Genomic DNA, 26,270 nt, shown 5'->3' with positions numbered 1-26,270 from the left:
GATGGCAGCAGTCCTTTGTCTGAACCTCTGGGTGCTACTTGCAAGGCACATGTAAGAAGCTGGACAACAGTCGCAGTGGATGCGAGCGCCTCACTGAAGTTGTGGTGTCCATCTCTAACCGGCAGTAAATCCGGTGTCATGGTAATGTGAGAGGCTGAAATGTGAAAAGAATCTTTCATCTTCCTTCAGTGCACAAGACAGCGAGCGACACTCGCTCGGTTAGATGATCTCAGATCTGCTTGGACAGATTCTTCATGGTGTGAGACAGCAACTTAAAAGTCAGACGGGACTTCCAAAGCATCACAACTCCACCCTGTTCTCCTTCCTCAGGCCTGCCTGCCTTCATCTCAGGGTGTTACACGGACAGTCGTGGTCCTTCCTTTCATCTGCCCACACCAGGGCTTCCTTTGAGTGCAGCCTGTGCACAAACAAAAGGGGCTGTTCGGTACAGGAGCGGCAGGGAGCTCGTCTCCGGCTGTGGGGGGGGAAATGCACCTTAATGTGTAAAGCGATAATACTTGCACTGAGGTGCTAAAATGATAAAATCAACTGGTGTATGGATACTCTCCATAAACCCAAAGTGAACTGAGGCGGACTGAGCCTCATTAACAAAACGTTCTGTTGGCGTGTGCCTGACACTGACCTCTGACCTCCCCGAGGTGCCCAGGGGCAAAGAGGTGTTTCTCTCACGTATCACATTATGATTGTTATTGACGGCCCATGCTAAACTGCCACCACCACCTACACGGCCAAAGGCAGCAAAACAGTATTTAGAGATTAGGTGCTTTAACAGTTTGAGGAAGTCTCCCCACAGCCTTTTATAACCTGGCTCCAGGCGTTTGTCCTGTTCAGCCTCAGGAGCTGAGTGAAGTCTTCCAAAAAAACGTCAAACTGATTTCAAGAAAAAGTGTGGAAGACATCGATAAAATCCTATCCCACCAAAATACAATGAATTTTAATGGATCTCGTTTGAATTTTGGTGTCAGACTGACCTTTTTGGCCACTGTGGTCTCAAGTTGCACTTATGGGATGGAACATTGGATTTCCATTCATTACTGCCAAGATGCATTTTGTTTGCATCTTGTTATACTTTTGCCAAGGAGAGAATTTCTACAGCAGCCTAAATAGAGAAAGGTCATCGCACTAGAGATCGACTTAAGTATTGTTAGCTGCCAATCTAACAGACTCCAAACATTTTCAGGCATTAGACACCATACACTGCTGGGTATGCCAGACTAAGTGTGGCCGTATAGCAGCGAAATCTCCAAAATGTATTAGTGTTAACAAGAAAAAGGGGAAGAGGGAGCCTCAACAAAAATAAAGAGCAGGAGATTGAGAGAGTGAGTGAGTTAAATACAGTAACAAGAGCTTTGTGAAAGCAGAAGAAATATTATGGCAGAGGAGAGCGGTACAGAGCCAATAAAAACCCGAGAGGGGGATCAAAAGATGACAATGTGGGCATAAAAAGAGACGAATGGGTGAGGAGGGAGACAGAGATGAGAGATGAAGCGAGAGAAAGACAGGGCGGCAGAGAAATCTATACAGGAGGGGGGACGACAGATAGAAAGTGGGACAACTGTGTCCTTGACTAGTGCCACTGTTATCTTCACGCTTTATCAGCGCCGTGCTGATCGGAGCTGCAGACAGGCAGCGGCCATACGACATGGCTCACATCCCAGGGACATTTAGCATGGTCTATAAACTTTGCTCCCACACTCACATGTGCGCGCAGCCAAACCTATTCACGAACAGAGGCAGCACTAATGGCACCACTGTCATTATGACACCTTGATGCCACCGGGTGTAAAATGGCTCACAAAGAAGATGGCATCGCTTTCGTGGCGCTGCGTTGAACGGAAGCTGGGAGGAAAAGTGATGATAATACTCCTTCAATCAATTAAGAGGAGATTTGTGAGAGTTACAATCATCAAGTGAAGCCCTGTAACCACAACCTGAGACCGCCGTTTTCATTCCTCAAATTGAGCGGAATAGGAATTCCAGCTCGACCACCTTATAACAAATGTTTTAAAAAAAACCAAAAACAAAAAAAAACAACCCTTATTTGGCCCCGCGGAGAGCTCCCTGGAGGAGGAGCTAATGATGGTGTTTTTCCTGGGAAGATTTCAGTGATGCCGAGGTGAAGGGACTGTGACAGGCAGTGCACGCGGCTCAGAGGAGGCTTCGGCTGAGATAAAGACAGCATGGAAACGCTGTGAATACACAATAAACTGGCAGGGGACTACATGCTTAAAATTGTGTGTGCGCGTGTTTGTGGGATATCCAGGCCATATGCGGAGGGGGTGGGGTGATTCCCTGTGCACGCATGCATGCTAATCCGTAGCGTGTGGAGCATATACACAACCTACCAATTTGCATGTGTGTGTGTATACACATGTGTGTCCTTAAGGTCCAGATTTACATTGAGCATCCCTGTTGTGTGTGCTCGCTCAGTTTTGCCTTTACTCTGCGCCTCGGGGCATTTTCATACCATAGGAGGAGATTTAGAAGGACGTTAGATGTTTGCATGTGTGTTGCATTTGTGTTGCGTGTGTGTCCACTGGGGACCTTGTGCTTTAGGATTGCCAGAGCCTCTTCCTTTTTTCTTTTTAACAATTCCCCATTTCCCTTTTATGCTCTTGTTAGCCTGCAGTGCTACACACACACACACACACACACGTATATATATATACGTATGTGTGTGTGTGTGTCTGTACACATTAATGTTACTGTATGGTTTGCAATAACTCCTACATAAGCTCACACACACAAACAGCCAGCGAATAATTAGATATGTCATCCACCCTGGTGGAGGCCAAAGGGGTAAAAGGGTGGAATGAATTAGTCAAAGTCTTGAGAGACGAAGTGAGCAAGAGAGATGAAGACAATAAATTCTAAAAAATGGAGCCACTTAATGGGAGCTAAAGAAGAAGTTTCGGCCAAATTGGAAAACAAGAGTTATTTCCTCAGTATATGATGCGTGCATAATTATTCTGTAAGCAGCAGTTGGTTTCACTGAGTATTACACTCAGCAAGTAGTGACAAAACCTTTCCCTCGGCTCTCCAAACGCTCTTGATCAAGCTTTAATACAACAGCTTTGTGATTGCTGATGATGAGTTGTGATTCATTAATCTTGTGCTGTTAATCTCGGGCTAACTCCCTAGTTGTACATTCACTCATGTATATTTATGAGATTAATTAAACGTGCAGACTCATTTTGCAATAACTTTTTTTTTTTTAGATGTTAGCTTTTGGTTTGTTTTTTTTTTTTCCTTCTTTGTCACAATGATTTTATTGATCCATGTTTAATGGGGATAAATAGAGCTTCTCGGGGAGTATTTCTTTTGTAGAAAGCATTAAAACGTCAAACACATTTTTGGAGTCACTCCACTTTGTGTGCTACAAATACTTCCACAGTTGGAGTGGAAGCAGAAAACCTTAGACATAGCAAATCTTAAAATGTTAAAATCTGGAAAGACGGAACCGAAAACATCTGCATGACTAGACAGCATGAGAGTGAATGAGAGATGATATTTATCTTTTTTTGATCCAGTCTTGAACTCTTTGTGTTTAACTCCCTGCTGAGCTCTTAAAATTGGCTGCAAATGGGCCAATTAGACGTTGGAACTGAATAAAGAACATTTTACCTGATTTTGAGTAATGCAGTATAAGAGCCAGGCAGGAAAACCATATGAAGGAGAGCCAAGGAGCCGGAGAAGAGCAAAGATGGGAAAGCTGAGGAGACAGTGATTATATGGAGTTGGGAGGAGAGGGGTGAAGTGTGAAGTAATGAGGCCAGAATGAGCGCTGCAGCTGTGTTGTGTTGTGTCCAGCAGAACACACACAAACGCGTGCGGGCGCTCTCTCTGTCACACACACCAAACACAGCCAGCCGTGGGGACTCTAGAATGACAAATGACAAAGTGACAAATGTGTCTTTGGGGAGCAGGGCAGCAGGAATAGAGAGCTCTGCAGGGTTAGAGGAAAACACAAATCCCACAACGCCAAATCAAACACGCACAATCACACACACACAGCCATGGGAAGTTTGTAACGACGCAGAGTGATGGAAAGGCTGACTGACTGGTCACGCATACTGTATGAGTATCCTCTTGTCTGTACATATGCATGATTTACAGCGGCCCCTCCATCATCAGACACGTCGACACCTTTGATCGAGAGGTGACAAGACATGTCGCGAAGGACTCAAAGTGCATCTGACACGCTGTTCTCACTCACTGTGTCGCACAAACACACACTAATGCAAACTCTCCCGAGAGCCGGGCCATGTAAACCTACTGTGCCCTCTCTCGTATTGATCTGCTCCTTTTTTGCCCCATTTTTCGTCTGTGTTGTTTGCTCCCTCTTACCAAGGCTGTTTATAAGGCATCCTCTGAGTCAGACACACAAAAGTAGAAGAAGAGAGCGAGAGAAAGAGACACAGTGTGATAAAGAGGGGTAGAAGAGATGAGAGATAAGAGGTTTGCCACCAGGGGCTATTGCCTTTTTCACACTGTGTATTGACTCAGCTTATCGGGAGGGGGGGGGTCTTTTTTAGGCCGCCATGTCACATACGCACACCCGCACACATAAACCACACAAGCTCTTACCTTTGCCTAACTTTTGTGGTTGGTTGGTTGTTATACTTTACAATGAGGAACTGTTCAAACAGAAACAAACTCACGTGGAGCACACAGAACCAGCAGCTGAGCAGACAAAGCATTCCTGAGCCCACATGCTAATTGGCATCTTCCCCCCGTGAGTTGCAGGCAGGGCCTCGGACAAACGCACATAAAAGAACACACATGCATCATAGCCAAAGGACTACTGGGGGGCAAGGGAGCGAAGGGGTAGCGGGAGAAGACAAGACAAAAGGAATACAGAAAGGAACGAGGCGTAATCCCCCATGTGGAGTTTAATGGTTCGGCCCAGCGGTCGAGGACAGCTAGCAGGAGGTCTGAGAATGGATCGATCCAACCTCTCAAACAGGGGTGGAAAACTTTTTGTCTTTGAGAAAGAACCGCTGAAGGGTGAAGAAGAGCGATGACGACTGAGCAAAGAAAGTTGGGGCAGGGGTGAGCGAACAAGCAAGTGGGAAGAGTTGAAGACGGGACTCAAGGGGATGAACAGTAAGGGTGGTAGGAGTAATAAGAATTATCTCTGTAATGCTGTTCGACCATGCAGAATGCCGAGGCGATGCACAGTGGAGGACACGCTGAGTGTGTCACACAGAGTGCCAGTCAAAATTTAATTAGAGTTGCAGAACACAAGTATGCGAGAAATACCCTCTAGGTAGAAATAACTGATCCAACAACAATGAGCACGGACGCACACAAAAGGAAAAACAATGAAACCAGACTCACAATTTGCAAAAACGCAACAACAACACAGTCTTTTCCCAACAAACGTTATTCTGCTCCTCAAACTTCAATCTTCCAAAAATCTGCTTTTGAGTTCTCGAAGTCGCTGCCGTTTTTCACTTGCCTTTAATTCCAGAATTCGTAAATGATTAAAGGAAATTAAAGTGTCCACAATGTTATTTTCTGGATAAGTTGGATAATTTAGGGTGCCACACGTACTGTAGGGTAATATCGCCAACACAACTCTTTTTCCATGTCCAAAATCTTTCAGTAAATATCCACATGAGGGGGGACTCCTTCCAATTCTCAAGCACATAGTCAAAGATTAACCTGAAGGTTGTAGTCCAGGGAAAGTGGCCAAGCCCTTTAACGGGCCAGAGACACCCAAACCACTATCACTTTGAACAGAAATTTAAATTTTCACAGGCTGATTCCGACGTTTGGGTGTTTTAACATCTATGACTCACCTTTGGGGTAATTTCAGGAACTGCTGCTTTTGACATTATGTGGTGTGTTTTTTTTTTTTTTTTTTTTGCTGTTTTTGTTGTTTGTTTTTTCTCTTTGTTTTTACACTTGGTTTGGATTGCTTTGAGACAGAGTTGGAAAATATGTGAACTCATTCATAAGGCTTTTCAAGATGTGCAAGACAAGGCACCATTTTGATCGAGTGATTATGCTGAAAAGGTTCTTGATCCACGATGCATCACAGTCAGAGCGGTGCTGTGGGTTAATTGAAACGCTGCTCCCGCCAATACAGACGGCCATTCGCTGCTTCGTACAGGCAGTATAATATCACCACAAACGTGCAGCTATGTTGTATTCTCTCCAAGTGGCTTCTCACAACCCCCCGCCATCTTTCATTTGCAGTCCCTTTCCTTTATGTTCGCAGGTGTTTCCAAGACGGATAACATTTTCCCGCATCCTATCCATCTCCCATCACTCACTTTTACCACTACCCCTCCCTCCATCCGTTTACCCCCCCCGCCACCCCATCCTGGTGTAAATCACATCAGTGGGCAGAGAGGAGAAGAGAAATCTGGTTTTTCTGAGGTAGGAGATTAAGATTGAGGACAGACAACTGGATTTCAATAAAGATCACCTCCCCCACGGGGCTCATCCCTAAACTAGGGACGCTGTGGACGTGGAAATATAAGTGTTTGTGTGTGTGTGTGTGTGTGTGTGTGTGTGTGTGTGTGTGTGAGACAGGGAGCAGTAGTAATAGCAAAGGATATAAAATAGATAACTGCCTGCCTGCCTGTATGAGTGTGTGTGTGCATGTGTGTGTGATGGTGATAACTGCATTATAAAAGCAATCTGCATGGTACATCTCAACTGGAATATAAAATGAGATTTTTTTTTAACATGGCCTTCAGAGCACAATCATACCTGTGCAAACACACACAAACACAAACAGAGACACCCACACCCCCCCCTCCCTTAAACATGCAAATACTGGCACCTGAAGGTCAGTGGCGGCTCTGTCCTGCTGATGTGTGACGCATTGTGTTGGAGGGCAGAGACTCCCAAAGCTATAACCTTATCAGAGGTGTCACATGGTGTGTACCCCTCCACTGCCCCGCTGTCATTATGCGTTATCATTGTAAATTTCCGAGCAACCCCCCCCCCCCCCCCCCCCCCCCCCCAAACCACCTGAACTCTCAGTAATTTGTGCATCACATGTATGGTAAACAGGGCAGTTTTATAGGAACATAAAGCATCCTGAGGGGGTGTTTAGTTGCTTATAAGATCTGACCCGTGGTTCTCCCACACGTCAATCGATCTGTTTACATGCAAACACTCATCTTGGAAATCACTGCAGAGGGGGCAGTTTATCTCAGCCCAGTTCACAGCACAGAGATTATCAGGCTTTATAGCAATCACTCAGAGATGCAGCACACAAATCCATTCAATTCAATGCAATTTTTGTTGTAATGCGATAGCCTTTGCAAAACCAATCTATAAGTTGTAGACGGTAAAATAAGGCAGATAGTTTCTATTTAAAGAAAAGACAACAAAGAAGCTGTTTGGCATTTCAAACTGAAAGATGAAATCTGTTCAGTAACTTTGTTGCTCTCGAAGAAAGAATTAATTAGTGGCTAAGGTGTCTTTTTTCCTGCCGGGATTGATTACAAAATAAAAGGTTGTGATTTAAAACTGAATTAACAGACACCTTTCTGATGCCATTTATCAAGGCACACTTACCAACATTCACTGCTTGGTGTGACCAAAAGCTGAAGAATGTTTTCTATTTCAGCAATCTAAAAAAAAAACATCTCTGAGATAGTCAGGGCTCTTGGAAACTGTGACAGGAATTTTTCCACTGTTTGAATCGATTTTTAATCAGTTAACCAGCAAAAAAAGAAATAAGAAATGTGTCAATAATCGAAATGTTTGTTAGCTGCAGCAGCTAAAAATTAAGTATTTGCTCATGAAGGAGCTGTGCACCATTAGGCTAGGTTCATTTTGAACAGTAACACATAGCAAAAAAAAAGAAGCATAACTGATCCTGAGTAACATAAACAACTTACAAGAAACAAAAAACAAAAACTTTGTACTCAGGGAAAGGACAAAAAGAACAAACAAGAGCTGAAATCTGAACACTTAACATGCATTATTAATCATGTACACTGTGTTTCCCCGAATTACAGGCCAGAACCCAAAAATGAGTCCTGAGTCTGTTTCTAGTAGATTAAATTCAGGAGTACAAGAGCACTGGCATGTTTTCAGAAGTGTGCTTCCAAGGGCGACACTAATACTTCCTCAGTGTGGATATCGTTGCATTAGATTATTCACAGTTTATCCTCGATTTGTGTAGAATCCCTTCTCTGTGTAATCAGAGAGGCAGTTCATGCTTTAATTTGGAGCATTATTGCATGCTTTTCTTAATGCCACCCCATTTATTCCACTGTCTACATCGTCTTAATGAGCACAAGAGGCAATTTCTCATCTGGCAGATTTCCTTGTGGTCTTAACAATATATATCTATCAATTTAAAAGAATGCAGTCAGCACACTCACATGGTATGGGCTCGTTTATGTGATTTCTTTATCCCCATTTCCAAAGGCAAAGCCAGCAGTGTCCAACCCTTATGGCAGTGGCCTGGGCTGACGCTGTTCCAGGGGAAAGTGATACATGTGAAATTTTGATGAGACCTCTTTTTTTTGTGTGTGCGCGCGCAGGAAAGGACCTATAACGGTATGGTCTCAATCAAAAAAAAAAAAAAAAAAAAGGGGGGGGGGGGGGGGCAGGAGAAGGGATTGTCATTCTTAAAATCATGAGTTAAATAGCAAAGTGGACCAGATGAGGGGTGAAGAACAAAGAAAATATGATGGCGTGATGGTTTGAAGCAGCAGTTTATCTTAAAAGGAAGGCAGTGATGGAGGGAAAAAAGACTCAGGCATCAGGTGCCCATCCTCATAAAAGTTCCATGACAGGAAGGTGTGACGAGAAAAGCGATGGCGAGGCAAAGACCGAGAGAATAAAAGGAGTGAAAATAAAAGTAAAAACACGTCCACATTTGCATGGATGGCAGACGGTAAACAAGCGTGAGCCTTGGAGGTTGTGAAATGGGGAGGGGGGGCGCAAATGCTTTATGCACTGGGGGAACGAGGAGAGGGTGTAAAGTAAGTGAAGAACAACAGAGTGGGGAGGGCAGAGAAGACAAGAAGGGGGGACAGATAGGAGGAGAAGTGTTGTTTTGCTCGCCGGCCCGGTCCTCCTTCTGGCCCATGATTCATTGCAAATGAAATGTCACCCTGGCAGGCAGTAATGCAGGCCGGCCCACTCCCCTGCAGCCTAATTGAATTTTACAGCCATATAAACAACATTCAGCCAGCGGAGAGGGGGAGAGGGGGGGAGAGAGAGAGAGAGAGAGAGAGAGAGAGAGAGAGAAAGAAAGAGAGGGAGAAGCAAAGAAGAAAGAGTGTGTAGTTATTGATGCCAGTGTTTATAGGTGGAGGCTTCTGATGTGCCATCAGAGAGTGTGTAAAGGCCTCTGGGGAACCATAGCATGAAGCACACAGATGGAGGGGGCGCCGAAGCAGACCTGCCACTGTGCAAGTCCCTCAAGACAGACGCACCAAAACGTATACAACAATGACATTATATAAACAGGCCGAACCACCAGTGAGAGTTCAACAAGAACTATTACACTCAGCATAATTCATTGCAAAAAAAAAAAAAAAAGCTAAAACACTTTTTGATTACACTTTAATTTACAACGCCCTAAAAAACAACGCTGCACTCTTCTGGGGAAAGAGAGGGGGGGGGGCAAAACATGCTCAACGATCTTCCTTGACATTTCAGTGTAAACCATCCGTGAGTGTTTTCTCCCTGTTGGTTAAATAAGATGTGCTGGCCGAGGCTTTTTTTTTTTTTTTTTTTGCAGATGACAGTTGCTGAAGATGGTATGGGAACAGTCAGCAGTGTCCCCTCAGGCAGCCCCGGGGGAGAGGTCAACTGATAGAGGACATCACCTCCACGACAGCAGGGGAAAGCTGGCAGAGCGACAGAAAGGCATCTGCTGCACCAGTTAAAATTAATACATCATCTTGACAGGATGGAAAGCCCTTTAACAGGATCATTAATATTGAGTAAATACGAGTTATGCTTAAAATGATTTCTATTACTGAGTGGTGTGCAGCTTCATTAACACCAAAAATCAAGCTTCTTCCATTTGGATATAACTAGTCCCTAAAGGGACGCATAATAATAACTTAAAAAATGAAAATTATTCACCCCAGAAAAAACATTTAATTGTAAGAACAGAAGTCCTAAAGAGTCAAATTTCATTAACAGAACTGTGATTTACAGTCGATCCCTTTAGGACTGTTGATCCCATCTATTCCCAAGCCAATTTCATTCCACAGGAAATGTCTCCTTCCTTTATGGCTGCTTACAGCTCTGACAGGCCTCCCTGACCGGTGCACTTAACCCCTACAGAGCAGCAGCCGGAGCGCTGTAGCTGGCAGGTGTGCTGCACAGGAAATCAAGAGGAAACTGCCTTTTGTTTTTTTCTAGCAGTCAGAAATTCAATCAAGTCCCCTCGTATGCCTGGAGCTTCTGACGTTGTATATTCTTAAATATTATACACACGTTTCCAGTCTTTGCCTTAAATAAACAAAACAAAAACACAGAATTCAGAGCTTTAGTTACAAACATGGTGGGCAGAGTGAGAACTAAAACGTAGGCGGAGCCACGCAGACATTGGCTGTGTCTGACCCGATCTCCGGCCCTGTCCTACTTCTGTAAATTCATTTGAATCAGCACAGAAAGTTGCTGTGCTAACCAACAGATATTTAGGTTCATTGTATTTAAGTTTTTTTGCATACATAAGAAATGTTTGTAGAGCGCTCAAAAGGTTTCAGGGAGAAACTATTCCGGGGCGTTGGGGTGGTTTTGGACTTTGACCCAGTAGTCACAATGTTCCAGCTTAAAAGTCCATACTATCTTCAGCAGAACGCAGCATAACGTTTTTTGTTTTTTTCTAACTAAAACCAAACAGTCTCCTTAGCTGCTTATTCATCTTCCCATTTAGCCATTAGTCTGCTTGTTTTTGCTGTCTGTAGCACCTCTGCCCATCTGTCTTTCTGTCTAATAGTTCACTGGCTGGCCTATCTACCTCGATCTGGCTTACAATTGCTGCCTCATAAACTGGGATGAGATTTATCCTTGTGCCAAATGAAAATAACGACATGGGATAAATGAGGCCGGCCAGATAAGACAACAGCGGGGAAGGACAAATAAAAGCAGTGAGGGGAGAGGCTGCTTGCATGTGTGTGGGGGTGCATGCATTAAGACGGTGAAGGCTAAAAGGTATAAGAATGGCCAAGAAGCAATGAATATCCATCACATGCCTCCATACCGAGCCGACTCTTTATTTCATGCATTTCATGTTTTTAAATGCATTAAAATGATAACTAACACTTGCAAGAGTGGCAGAAATTGGGCTATTATTGGACTGTTAAAGAACAAAACATCCAAACTGTGTGTGTGTGTTTGTGATGTGCACCTGGCTCAGCAGGAATCCAACCCCCCCCGCTGACTATGACCTTCCCTCCAAGCAGGCAGGCCCGTTTCTCTTATTCACTCCCCCGACTTTCCTAAATCCCTCCATTCTGCTGTCTCCTCCTTCCCTCCAGCCATCCATCCTGTCCCCCTGGCCCCCATCCTTGCCTCTGTCATCCCTTGATCCACCAGTACCTCTTTCTCAGACTGCATGATGCTTGTAGTCCTTGATCCAGAGCGCGGGAAGGGGAGCTTCATAAATATACCATCCATCACCAGCGGCAGGGCCAGCTAAAACCACATGACATGCACACCATTGATTTGGTGCACGCCTGTGTGTGTGTGTGTGTGTGTGTGTGTGTCATGTGACTTCCCAATGCCAAGACACACACACACACAAACACACACTATCTACAAAGTAAAATATGAGCACTGAACTGTGCTTATATAAATGTGTCACTTGAATGAGTTTCAATGAGAAAGAAAACTGAGCCTCTGTGTGGACAAACATGAATATGCGTGTTTGTCCACTTACAGCCATGTGTTATCTACGCACTCTGGACACAAAGAAACAGTCGGCTGCACCAAACATGATCACAAATGCAAACAAACTTCCACTTGGAGTACACACACACACACACACACACGCGTGCAAAGGAGATAACAATGGAGAGAGCAGACTGTAACGTACATGTTCTGCTTGCACATGTACGCTGTGCATGAGCAGGTTTCCTGAAAAAACAAAAAACAAAGCATATTGAGAGTGTGTGTGTGTGTGTGTGTGTGGCAGAGAAGAGATGTACATGGACTGCGTGTGAACTCGTGTTTTGCTGTGTCAGATTTTTTCAATCTGTGCAAACACCACAATGGTTCACTGCGCTACACAGACTCCCCCCGTTCGGCACTCACTATGTTCCTGTATGATGGATGATAGGGAAGGAAAATAACTGATTCAATAGGAGATTTACATTGTTCTGGATGGTGAGCAACACCGCACAGGAATAGAGAGGCACTGCGGAGTGACAGAGAGGAGAAAAAAGGTCAAAGCACTTACTGCCCACCAGTGATATCTCTCAGAAGTAGCCATTTACATAGAAAAATGTCACTCTGGGCATATATTACTTCATAACTAACGACTAAAAAGTCAAAAACAGAGACGTATTCCTGTCCCACACAGAGCTTTCTGTGAGCCTTGATTTACCACAATTTGGTCAAAGTACAGGAGACCTAGGAGAAACTGTGGTTGGATGAGCAGGCCACGTGGCTGACTGTAACAAGCTGAGACAGTTTGCTGATGTCTTCCTTTTAGCTTTTATTGTTATCCAATTATTGTTCCACTTAAATGGCGGACCATTATTCAGCAAAGGTTTGTATAGACGCGTCTTAAAATTAGAGAAACCTTTATTCAGCCTCTGATTTTTTTATTTATTTTTTTATTTTTTTTTACTTGGCTCTCAGACATTGCATCACCATGCAGAAAAACTAAATGCAGACAAACGTAAGTAGACAGACTCTGTAAACGCCATGATCACATACGTTACACAGGTTGTTGCAAGATGAGGATGCTGAGTGGGAGGAATCTGCTGCAGCAGAGAAGGATTTGGGATTTTGCATGTGCTCTCGTGAGATTCTCATTTTTGAGGACACAGAAAGAGAAAAAGTAAGTGACAGGAGGTACGACAAAAACAGCGAGGGGTGATCACAGAAGCATGAGGGAGATTAAGACCCAACTGTTTTGTTTTATTTCGCCTCCTTTAGAGACACTTCTGATATGAACTGATCATCTTTTTCAATCGCGTCGCCAATTTTCCTCTTTGTTTGCTCAGCGGTGTTAGGACATCACAGGAAACTAAACCTCATCACGCCAAGACATGGAGTCTCGGAGTTTTTCAAGCTGTTGTCTGTTTTTGTGTGAGCAGCCTTTTGCTATTCTTTAAATGGCCGGTTTTGAAGTTGAAGAAAGATTCAGTTTATAATTATGTGTTCTGTGGTGTTAAGATTTATGTGTGAGGCGTCGGTCTGAGCTAATGGTAACAGAAATTGTAGGGAAAGCACTGAGAGTTAACATTTTTGAAAAACTGGACTAAGTGTAAATTGACTTTTTAATGTGCATCCTCTTAACTGTATTAATTTATAAGATGTGATTATTTTAAATCAGATGCATCAAGTCAAGTCTCCAGAAAATGAAAAGTGGCCAAGAAAAATTCAGTGATTACAGAAACGGTTTGTTGCTGTCCTATCTTTTTGCAAAGTGGGGGACGACCCACAGATCGGCAGCTCTGGAGTAAAAGATTGACCTGAGATTAGCTTCAGTGAAGGTTAAAGACGTTTTTAGGTATTTGAATGCATTCCTGCCCACACATGTATACATGATAACCCACCTGACGGCCATTTTGTGTCCCTTTCTCCCACTGCTGCGTCCCCCCCACCCCTCCAAAACCTCGTGGCCCCAGTCTCTTTGCCAGTGGACCAGAGGCTCGGCAGGAAACCTCTATATGCCAGCACAGTGGAAATGTCACCCATAACACTCACCTCAGGATGCCAATCACTTCACACTGCTGTCCACAGTAGGGAGGGTTTCTCTGGGTGTGTATGTGTGTGTGAGAGAGAGAGTGAGTCTGGACAAGTGAGCGTGTAAGAAGAGTAAGAACCAATAATTAACAGTGTGCACGCAAAATCCCTCACATCTCTGCCAGAATATAAGACTAGCTTTGGCCAACGTGTATGTGCGGATTTATGGTTTTGTTTTCCATGTGAAGTAGCTCCAAGTGCTAATAAGCCTGTCCATTCAAAGGGATTATAGCTTGTCTTGTCAATATGAAGACTACGGGTGTGTGTGTGTGTGTGAGTACACATTAAACAACGTTTGTGCGTTTGCATGCGTGTTTTATGTGGAGTGAGTGATAGGCAGGCCTCAGTTAGGCGCGAGGACAGAAACAGATGGAGTGGGTTATGAACAAATAAGGCACATGAGCCAGCGAGAGTGGTTGTAAGCCCGTGTCTGAGTGTGCATATGTGCTGTTGTTTGTTTCCGCACATGCACATCGGGTGCAGATGATTGTGTGCATATGCAATTGCACGTGCCCAAGACAATCTTGGTGTACATATACATTCATTTTTGTGTGCGTGCATGTAAGGAGGACGCTCTGGAGCAAAGAGGCGCAGGTGTCCCTGGAAATGCCATCCATTTTCTTTGGTGGTGTGTGTGTGTGTGTGTGTGTGTGGGCATCATTGTGCACAAGGGAGGGTGCGTGATAGTGAGAGTGATGACAAATGACAACAAAACGAGGAAGGTAGGGGGATGGAAAGCCAAGCTGGCACAGTCTGGCATGCCAGGCTCTCTGTGCAGCCAGGGGGTGGGCACTCTGTCCTCACGGCAGGCCTCACAGCCGAGCTGTGAATACAGGGACAACAGCCGGCACGCGCACGCACACACACAGAAGCATCAAACAGTGATGGCATCACAGCTTGTCACATGCAAACAGACGTAAATTGTTACAGTAAGACCTATTAATGGGCAACAAGATTGGAATAATCAGACTTTAGTCCCAATAAATAATGGCCGTGTAGTAGAATTCCCCTGAGGCTCGTTAGATTGTTATGATGGCTTTATTTTGTGTCGCAGAATGGTGTGTAATAATGTGGAGTTAGAGTTTAGGTTCGGTCTTCACTGTGGAATGTCTCCTGAAGTTAAAGTTACCGAGTCCCCGGTTTGATTCCTGACTGGTAAGACCATTTGCTGCATGTCGTTCCCCTCCTGTCTTCTGTCTTCAAACTAATCCTCTCAAATGAACAAATGCAAATAATCACCGGACTAAAGAAAACATGCAAGTTTCTCAGAATATGGACCTGTTGACAACAAATGGCCACACTGACACACAACCTCCAAACATCTAAACACATTTACGGCGTGATGAACAGACAGAAACCAAACGCAGCTTTCCCATACTAACCCTAACCCTATCTTCCACGCCAGTCATCGATTGTGGGGGTTGCTGGAGCCAATCCCAGCCAATCCCAGCTCACATTGGGTGAGGGCGGGGTCACCCTGGACAGGTCACCACAGTCCATCACAGGGCCAACACACAGAGACAGACAGAGACCAACGACGACTCTCACTCACACTCAGACGATTTAGAGTGCATGCGTGTCTTTAGACGGTGGGAAGAAACCGGAGTTTCCCAGAGGAAACCCACCAGACACGGGGAGAACATGTAAACTCGGGAATAGAACCTGTGACCTTCTTGTTTTGGGGCTACAGGGCTAACCACACTGCTGCCGTGCTGCCCCTTTCAGATACATAAAAGAAAGAAAAAAAAAAAATTAAATCCTGTGACTGCAGTGAGACCAGAACGCTAGAAATAATTATTGCTTTAATGCCGTTCCCGTTCAGACTCTGCATGCCCTGTCTTTTGATCATTTTGACAGAATGAGCGCGTTCGCCGGGGTTAAGTGGGGGCAGACAGATCTATAACCTGATCCCACATCAATTTTGAACAGATGGAAAGTCATAACTGGAGGTTGAATGGGGATGGGGAAAAGGTGACTGTTCGACACCATCTCTTAACCCTAACAAATATACATTGTTTTAAAGGGATGCGAGTGAACGACAGAAAGGTAGAAACGTGTGTGTGTGCGTGTGTGTGTGTGTGTGTGTGAGACCCCGCCCCCACCACCAGGGAAAGAACTCTTTGACTCTACCCTCTAATATTGCACAACAGGACCCACTTCCATGTGCACAGACTCGTAAGCTGTCTTGGGCAGCAGCCTTCCTCTGCTGTGTCACTCCAGGACACAAAGAATTACACAGTCTGACATAATCAGACCGAGAGTTTATCTTCAGGCAAAGAGGCAGCTTGTCCTCAACAAACCTTTTACAAGTCAAGAGTTATTCACCCGGGATTCGCACTCGGCGGCTTATCAGCTGTTGTGGCCCAAAGTCCCAAGAGTCAACAATCGTCAAGTGCAGCCAGGGCACCAGCCATCTGACGAGACGCTATACACGCCTCTCTTTCCGATATTCATTGTAAATGTGGTTTAGGCCTGTTGGAGGTCAATTTGGGGGGGTGTGGTCAGACCAGAAGCATAAGATAAAAATTTGGACAGAGCGTCTCCTTTGAGATGGATCGTTTCCAATAATAGGCTGCAAATAACGTGTCGCCCTACGCCATAAGTCAGATAAATAGTTTTCCTATCGTGTCAGTAGCGTTAATCTTCCCCCATTGTTTCCTTTTGAATTATATTCGCTTTCCTCTCCCTCTCATTATTCCGCTGAATTACAATTCCCCCTCGGGGATGTTTGAATTTCTTTCTGTTCGGTTTACATTTTAGAATTTCAAATCCAAAGAATTTGATCACCAGCACCTAAAATAAAAGCAAATCCTGCAATGAGAGCGATTATCATACGCTGTGTCAGTGTTTGGCTGTATAAGCGTCAAATCAAAAGGTAAACAGAGCAGAGAAGAAAAGGAGGAAAGCAAAAGGTGGCAACAGTTTGGCACACAGTCTTCCACAGGTCTTCATAATCTCTTTTCATACCTTAATGACGTCACATCTGTCACTTTCTGCTTTAAAAAAGATTTTCTTTCAGGATCTTTCTGTCCTTTAAGGGAACGTTTGATTCAGCTCAGCGGTCATGAGTGAGCCGGAGAGAAATGAGGCTGTCATATCGGCTGAGTTAGCAACATGATTAAGCTAGATGCCAACCTTTTCTAACTTTGATGCATTCATGTCAACTGTATTTAATTCATGAGTCTGGTGTGGGAGACTGAAAGCGGTTTGAGAAGGGAGAGACGGATGGAAGTAACATGCTGCAGCCATTTTGGTGCCACCTACGGCCAACATCCCATCATCGTCTTTCTTCTGCTATTTTCTTTTTACTTACCTTTAGTATTTTCCTCCACTTATTATGACCCCCTCACCACATCTTCTCCCCTGCGGCACTAACTTTCTTCTCGTGGCCCTGAACCTTCTTCATTTTACTCTGCGTCTGATATTGTCTTCCCTCTCTTCCTCCTCAAATCATCCACAGCTTTTACAACTCATGTTTTATGCATTCAGCTCTTATGCAGGGTTACGAGCAAACAGTGTGACCATGAGAAAACTGACAGCTCTTTTCTACAATGCTGTGTATTCCTCTTCTTAGCCCCCTCTCTTTTTTTTTTCCTGTCTCCTCTCATTCCTTGCTTCACCCTCCCTAGGTAAATGAAGGCGGGGAAGGATGAATGGTGAATGCTTGGCCTCCCTCCAGCGCACATTTTCAATAACCAGGGGGCATTTCATGGTCCCTCTGGAAATAAGCATGTGCTTGTAAATTCTCTGTCTACGTGGGAATTTTTCTACATTTTTATAAGTGTGTGTGAACACTTGTTGGGTCCGAGCATGTTTTATTGCTGTCAGCCCACTTGTTGGATGGCAGGCCAGCTAAATAAATACGTCAGATGCTGGGCTCAAAAGAACACATTTGTCTTTCTCCAAGGAGTATGGGAATTATTTTAAATGAAAGCTGGGGGAGAGAGATGACTAACAGTAGCAGGTGACGTGGATGAAGAGGAGGGATGGAGAAGGATGGAGAGAGGGAGAGAGGACCAGATGGGCTGGAGTGGCACTGAGCCAAAGAGAGCTGAAGAGAAGTGTTAAAAAGGAAAAAAGTCAGATAAAAGAGAGAAGGGGAATGAAAGAGGAGTCAAAGGCTGGAGGAGGAAAGGGGGGTGGCGATAAGTGATAGCAGCTTTGAGAGGGAGTAAAAAGGCACAAATCAGTCGGAGGGAAGAGAAGAGGGGAAGGCTCAGGAAAATAAAAGTCAAGAGGAAAAATGAAACAACACGCGCCTGAGTCTGAAACAAAAAGAGTCGGAGAGGGTCGAGGAGGACATGACGAGAAGTGACAACAGACAGAGGGGAAGACGAGTACAACGGAGGGAGCGACTTCAGAAACATATGATTGGGCACTGGTGCCAGATTTCAACAAATACACACACACACACACACACACACACACACAGACTGGATAAATCTCCAAGCTTCTGTAGCAGATTTCAGCCTGTTAACCCAACTCACCCTACCTCACCCCATCTCACCCTACCACATGGTCCCCACAGGGGGAGCAAGGAGAGAGGGGCGGAGAGACACAAACAGCATGTTAGAGAAAACATTGACAGGGAAAGGGATGGAGAGACTGACAAGCAAGGAGAGGGGCAAATAAACAAACAAACAAAATAAACGGGGGGAGGAAGCGAGAAAACGCAGTATAGAGGAGGGTCTTAAAGCATCACTGTGCTGAGATCAGTGGGATAGAAATGAACTACACACTTGTCTGGCAGCGTAGGGAGGGCATGTGGGTGTGGGGGGGGGTAAAAGAGCGGAGAGAGGGAGCGGGGAGGAGAAGGAAGGCGTGTTGTAAATTACAGAGGGAAGGAGAGCGATGGGAAGGAATCGCAGGGTGGTGAATGTGCCGTGAGGCGGATTGTGGAGCAGAAAACAACAGAGATGATAAGAGAATCTGCTGAAGGCACACGCCACACTCAGTAATTACACAGAAAGAGCAGCCTGCCTTAATTAGAAAAGGATGGAGCTCATAAGTGTGATAGAACCACACACATAAAAAAAAAAAAAGAAAACGAAAAACATAATACACATGCATATGAAACATGCATTTCAAAGGTGAGTTATTACATAATTTATTATTTTTCCCCCGTTGGTCTGTTCCTGCTGGTGGCTTTTTATAATGAGAACAGAGAATGTGTGTGTGTGTGTGCTTGCTCGTCACTGAAAAGAACATGTGGTGCAGATTTGTGAGCACGCGCAGGGTCAACCTGGCCGTTTGCGCATTCGCAGGTCCTGAGCTGAAGCGAAGGAAGCATTCTGCACGCTATCACCTCTCGGCTGTTGTGCTTTTTAATTCCTTTTTTCTTTTTTTTTTTTTAACACCTTTATTACACAAGAGGAAGCTGACTCGGCACATATTAATTTTCAATCACTTCCTCGCACGCACAACTCAAAGCTGTGCCACTGCAGTCTTCCGGGCATCTTATCGACTGGGGATTAAGTGTTTCTCTTTCACTTTTCTCTTTTTCTTTCAAAAGTTTTAAGGAGACAAAACAAAGAGAAATGAGTGTAACACTAAGACAATAAAACTAATTCAGTCGCTATGTGTGAGCTAGTATGAGCAAACACAGGATGCTTTATGAAATTTAGGCTATTTGCTCTGTGGGAAAAAAAAAAAAAGTTCACTTTAAGCTACTCAGCAATTTAGTTCTTCCTGTATCAGCATTAAAACTGCAGGACGGGTTAGAGAAAGTACACTAAGACAACACATGCAGTAATCTGAGGGACTGAGGTAATAATCCTCTCCTCTGCTGCACAGCACTATCTGCTTACACCATTATCAGTAGCTCCTCACTGCCTATTCAATATTATTGACCTGCATGGACACACTTAGTGCATTTGCACTCACTCAGTTACACAATTAGGCCCAAGAGTAAATAAGACATACAGTAGTTACAGAACCTGCACAAAACTGCACACAGACACACACACACAGGAATTAGTAACATAGTTATGCTATGCCATGATTGTCTGCTTTGCAGTCATGACATTAGGTTTCACAGTAGTCCGTCATGCGTGTCCTCCTAACACACGAGTGTGATCGTGAGATGCATTAACACTCACCAGCTCCCCAACACTGCTGCAGTCTCCCTATTCTGCACACAATGAAATCGAACCAAGCGTGTGCACATGTGAGCAGTGCAGACAGCGCAGAGCGCTATGAGTGAATGTGTGTGCCCTTTACTATATGCGTGTATGAGCAGTCCCAGCACAATTCCTCAGTTTAGCAGAGCATTACGGCTGATCAATAGCTCTGGTGCAGTGGGAGATGTCGGAGGTTGGCACTGCATATTCATACGATTAGGGCTGAACTGAGAATACAGGCAGTACAAGGGAAGTGTGTGTGTGTGTGTGTGTGTGTGTGTGTGGGGGGGGGAGCATGACAGCTCCTGTCACCTGGGAGGCCGCACTTCTCCTCACTAAACTGCACCCAGGGAAGGTCGAGCAGATGATACGAGATCGCTCTCTCTCTCTCTCTTTCTCGTCCTTTCTGTCTCTCTGGACTTCCTGTCACCGGCCGCCGCCGCCACTGTCCACTCAATTGTCTGGCGTCATGCCCGGCCCGTCCTCCCTTTGCTCCTCATCTTCCTTCTGAATGTCTCCTGTCACCGTTGGAACTCTCCTAATCTCTTCGTTTCCTGACTTTTACTTGCAGCTCATGATTACTTTCTCCTCAGTGTCTCCGCGAGTTTGTCTGCTCATCAGGTTTATGTTTTCCTCAGCTCAGCTGTTATTACATCTTTACTGGTTATAAGAAGAAGGTCAATAAACACATTTTTGTTTCTACCTTGACCCACTGCCAGTTGTGAAACATTTTCTGAATTCTGCAACAGAGCAGATGCTCTACGTGACTTTTCCACAGCTCTTTGCTCTCTTTTCGTCTACACTGACTGTTAGCTTCAGTGTATCGCTTCAAAATGAGAAAAAAAATAATAATAAAATGCTATACGTATACAAACCCTTCATTTTCCACCCAGAATCTTTTCCTATATGACTTTATTTCTGGTCTCAAGTGTGCAAAAAAAAAAAAAAAAAGCCTTTCATTTCAATCAGTCTCTGCTTGATTTTTTTCTTTCACCCCCCCTCCCTGCTCTCCCTAAATTCAATTACGGCTGCACAGCAGTTTGAAATTCTCTTATGTTGTTTGACTGCATGTAGTTGAATGATCTTAACATTTACTACCAAAATAAAATTAAAGAAACAAACATCAATGCACAGCTGTAAGTTGCACACATAAAATTAAGTCACTGGTGGGGTAAAAAAAAAAAAAAAAAAAGTAGGAAATTTAATGTCAGAGTCTGGCAATAAATTTGTGAACGTCGACCAGAGCAGCGTGAGCTCATTAAATTTTCTTTCCATTACAACGCACACAGTCTGCTGTCCGGACTCCAACACCCACGTTGCATTGCACAACAATGCAAGATGGGGTGTGAAAGCTAACAGCAACTGTCAGCCTATCAAACTGCTGCTGCTGTGTGAGCAATGGGCTGTGACAAAAGATTCCAATACTGTCTGAATGTATTTGCGTCAGCGCACAACACCCCACGCCACCCACGTCTGTAAGTGTAACTACGTGAATATGAGTGTCTGTGTGTGTGTGTGTGTGTGTGTGTGTGTGTGTGTAGGCCAGATAGGCCACATGCCAACGTAGGAGGAGAGGCTGTGGTGTTAAACTCAAAAAGGGACACAACCCTCTGAGGAAAATGTACATTGTCAAGTCACCCACACACACACGGAAGCGCACAAAGTTGTTCGCTTTGTCCAGCTTTTCAGATCACACACCCCACGTCACATGTCGATATGTGTGACGACACTCTTTGGACCAACATGTGACACGATCTAACATCACGATGAGGCATTGAAGTCATTGTCAGAGCTGAACAAAAGCAGACGTGGACTAAAATTGAGTGAGAAAGGTTTTTCTCCACCTCCTTTGTCTGCACTTTGTCTCCTTTTTGTCTGAACACTTGTTACTGGAGGCTTTGTTTTGGTTTGGTTTGGTTTCTCTCTTCTCTTGCTCACATGCAAAATTATTTCAAAGATTTTCTTACACCCTTACAGTATCTGTCATCTTCGCAGCTCCGGTGTCTCTTATCATACAGCTTATCCTTCTCTGTTCACCATGAACGCACCATGAACAGTATAATTTCCGCCTTCTGTCCATATTCTGTTTATCCATCTTTCTCACCCTCTCTTTGATTTCACAGAAGAAAATATTGATCTTATCAAGTCAATTTTGGATCGAATTGGGTCTTAATGTAGTTTTCTTAAAACAAGGATAAAAAGATCCAGTTTTCCAAAATGACACACCTTGATGGTTGGTGGTTTGTCCGATTTGTCTTTTCTAATAAACCAAGTTAAATTATACTGGAAAGAGGGATTTCAAAATTGATTTAAGGAAACTCAACTTTCAGGACTCAACAATGTGCAAAATTCAATTAAAAAAAATCTATTTTCTTGCAGCGGTCTCTCTGTCTCTCTCTCTTTTTGTAGCTGCAGACTTTCTCATATCTGGGAAATTGTTCACAGCAATGTGGAAAAACTTCAAAGCCATCAACAATACTTGAAATTGTCAAATTAACTTCTTTCCTTCACATCTGCTTTGCATTTCCATTCCCTGTTCTTTCATTTGGTTTCTTTTCTTTCTCACACTCCCTCCACTCTTCCTTTTATTCCTTCTATGTCCCAGAGGGAATTACAGGAATGACACCCATCCATAAATTACACCATCTGTTTTTTAATTTCCTACCTTCACAGCTGCTGTGTCCCTCCTCGTAGCCAGCGCTGCAGCTGCATTTCCCAATGGGCACCAGCCATTCTCCTTCAGCACTGCAATGCATCCTGGGAGGGCTGTCCATGTCAACCTCAGAGTTGTTGACGCAGGTACCGCGCACCTCGACAAGTGTTGCGAAGGCCGCCTCGGCGACCGTGTCTGGGAACACTGCCAGGTTCTGGACGGTGGCGAGGCAGCGTTTGTAGTACACCCTCACAGCCACCAGGGCCACGCAGGCACCGACGTCCTGGAATGCCAAGTGGAAGCCTTTGCGATTGAGGTGGCCGATTTCGCGCACCTCTGTGTTCAGCTTCATCTTCCTCTCCCCCAGGTCGCCCTGCGTGAAGCTCTCATCTGCAGCAATGGTGTCGATCTTGGTGTAGCGGTCCTCTCGGGTTACACCCCCGAGGTCCCTGTCCGACTCGACATAGAGGAGGTTGAAGGTCTCCTTGCAGGTGCCCGCCACGCCGGGAATGCTGTTGCAGTCGCGCAGTGTGAACTGGAGCTCCACGAAAATGCGCTGGCCGCCTCTGCGTGCCACCCAGCCTGTCTGAAGCCAGTTGTTCTGCTGCGTGGGTTCCATCACGTTGCACACTTGGTATGTCCGGATAGGCTTGTACTTCTCATCTACGCCACTTATCTCCTCCCACTGGAGACAGAAGAGGTGGATAGGAAGGGAGGACAAAAAAGAGAAACAAAGCAAGAAAGGTGGGAGGAAACAGAGGTAAGAAAAGGGAGAGCAGTCACACCGCTGAAAGAGTCTAATAACGTCATCTGTGAGTTACATGTGTGATGCTGAAACTGCTCAAACTGTAAACACAGTCTTCAGATCAGCCTCGAGTGATGCTGCTGTAACTGTGGTTCTGCTCTGTATTTGTACTGAACTGTTGCATTCAGAGTTGACATATCTGCTGACAAATGTTGCTGAAAGACAAATGTCCGAAGCGGGATTCAAAGCCGCTCTCACCTTCTCTCAAGATAAAAAGTGACTGTACAAAAATGACTGTGAGGTGCAGGAGCAGAAATGGGAAGGATGTGTATTTTCTAAGGTTATAGTACTGTGTAAAAAATAAAATCCAAAGGTCTGTAATGGGAAATAAAACATTTCTGATGTATGACCTAAAGTGTTCAGGGGAATGTTCCATGCAGTCTTTCCCCAGTGAAATTATTCCAGTGTAAAACAAAAGCTAAGTGATCATTTAAAAATCACTGGCTCGCTCACATTGATTAATGGTAATGATGGGCTGGAAGCGGGAAGAGAAGCAAATGCATTGTGGGAGAAAGAAAAAGAGGTGGGACCTTTTAGAGGGCAGCTGCCATGTGGACCCTTTCTGCTGAGTAAGAGAATGTGTTTTTACATTTAAACAAACATGCAAACAAACACAAAACTTACTCCATTGGGGGGATACGACGTCCAGCCCAGCTCAGCCTGAGTCTCTTTAGAGTTCAGCAGCACAACTGCAGGAAAAAGATGAGAAGAAGAAGACAAGATTAAAGTTAAAGGTCAGTTTGGAGGTCTTAAGCTCAAGTTATGGTGCCAATACAGAAACACTTTCCCTCATCAACGTGACAGCAAAACTGAAGAAAGGTTAAGCCTAAAAAAGAAGAAAGAAAAAGGTGGTTCGAAATGTAAAAGTAGGACAGCGTTAACATAACATGATGTGTTTTGGAATAATGACAGGAAGCTATTAGCACTGAGGCAGGCTTGTCAAAGGGGTGAATGTATGCTTTGATAACTGCATTAACAACATCTGTACAGGTCTTAAGCTGGACAAAGAGCTTTCCATCATCCTTTGGCTTTATCATGAAAACAAGCACAGCAGAGGCTGCAAACAAAACACGACGGGAGAGCTTTGAAAACAGGTCGAGAGACGACGCACGCTAACATTTAGCTCTCCAGACTGCAGAGAAGATAACACGTTCTCCTTTTCAGCACCATGGACAGGGAGCAGGAGGAGGCTGCTTTCAGGACAACGGACAGTGACAGCGAGCGTTATAACAACACTCTGTTTGTGCGATCTGAAGGTTTTAATTTTCCATTATCATTATTATTTCATAATTATTATTATTTGTTTCAATTTGTACACAAAGACTCAAAATAAATATCAAATTGACAATTCAAGACAGACAAAAATGATAATGAGTTCACAAAGCGAAGACAAATATTATTATTATACCAATAGACACTGGTTCACCTTTTGTGCACATTTTACACGATTAGTTAATCTGACAGCAGTTTTCTTTTTTTACAATGCATCAACTAGTTTATATTCTAATGTCACAATGTGACTCAAATTCATCTCTTTGTTTAAAAAATAAAAAACAACCCCAAACATATTCCAAATAACCTGATATGAAATCTTAAGGTAGAACTAGATAAAAACTACATACTATGACACAAACAATGCAAAGAAAAACAAACGATAAAGTTGGAAAACAAACTGAATGAGTGTTTGATACCGCCACTTATAAGACGAATGTTAACAAAAAAATCTTGGATGGTTTATCAGTCAGACAAACTCAATAATTCACGTTTGACTCGAGGAATTCATGCAAGATGCAAAATTCAGTTTTAAGTTTCAATTTCCAGAAACTCAGAAAGCCTGAGCAGAAAACACTCTGATCTCTTTTCAAACCAAAAGGTTAAAAAAGGCATTTTACTTGGATCAGTTGGAGGGAGAGCAGCAACTGTTTGACGCTCCGCGTTATTCAGCAGGCGTACAGGAAAGCCACCATCAGCACATTTATCTTCATTTATCAACATCTGTAGTAACATATGGTGAGCGGCATTATCGCCTCATTTTTTAAGGATTTTGCAGATATTAACGTCTCCTGAGCTTTAAGCTTGTTTGCCCAAAAGGACCCTCCTCCCAAACACACATATGCAGCTTTCCAAACAGCTCCAGCCTCGAGGCATTACGAGGCTCTGACAAGACAGACGTTTGAAGAACATGACTTTTTTATTGTTCCACTGCTTCCTTCACTTTCGTCCTTTAGTCTGCGACTTGGCGTTAATCCCCATTTCTCTGCCTCGACTTTGATCCACTGGAGAAGCTGTTGAAGTGCAGTCGGAAAAATTACCAGGCGTTATGGTGTAGTCCGGGCAGCACACGGTAACCATTTAACATCATGCTGGTTGGGCCTCCTTGAAAAGAGTGACATTGATCTTTTACCCACTGCTGCATGGCGTGGAGGACAAACCAGTGGAGACAGATCATGCAGTCTGACTCACGCTGTAGGCCGTGCGAACTGCGATGACTCCAGCTGTAAAATCGTACTGACTCATGCTCTGACAGAAAGATGTGCTGATGTACCAAAAGCTAAGGAAGATATTTCATGTTGCGCTTGCACAAAGTGGTGTCAAAATGGTGTCAAAATCAACCCATCAATACGCTGGCTAAACTTTTCAAACGCCCCTGCTTTCAGCTAAACTTTTTTCTTGAGAGATGTTCTCTTATTTTTTTTCCCCACCTTGCTCATATTTTTGTATTCTGTTCAGGCCAAGAATATTAATACAAGGTTATATA

General features: G+C 44.2%; 1 protein-coding gene across 1 annotated transcript in view; it reads right to left on the bottom strand.

Moving 5' to 3' along the window:
* The window catches only part of epha10 (EPH receptor A10), a 94,855-nt gene extending 68,826 nt beyond the window's left edge, over positions 1–26,029 (bottom strand). Inside the window, exons 1-3 of the mRNA XM_029514805.1 lie at positions 25,972–26,029; positions 24,137–24,201; positions 22,720–23,392 (exon numbers count right to left, since the gene is read on the bottom strand). Coding sequence (XP_029370665.1) covers positions 22,720–23,392; positions 24,137–24,201; positions 25,972–26,029 — 796 coding nt within the window. The remainder of the gene's footprint in view (positions 1–22,719; positions 23,393–24,136; positions 24,202–25,971) is intronic.
* Between the last annotated feature and the right edge of the window lie 241 nt (positions 26,030–26,270).

This window comes from Echeneis naucrates, chromosome 11 (genome assembly GCF_900963305.1).
Source record: "Echeneis naucrates chromosome 11, fEcheNa1.1, whole genome shotgun sequence".
Taxonomy (NCBI): domain Eukaryota; kingdom Metazoa; phylum Chordata; class Actinopteri; order Carangiformes; family Echeneidae; genus Echeneis; species Echeneis naucrates.
The sequence above is the reverse complement of the archived record's forward strand: the minus strand, read 5'-3'. Positions and strand labels throughout refer to the sequence as shown.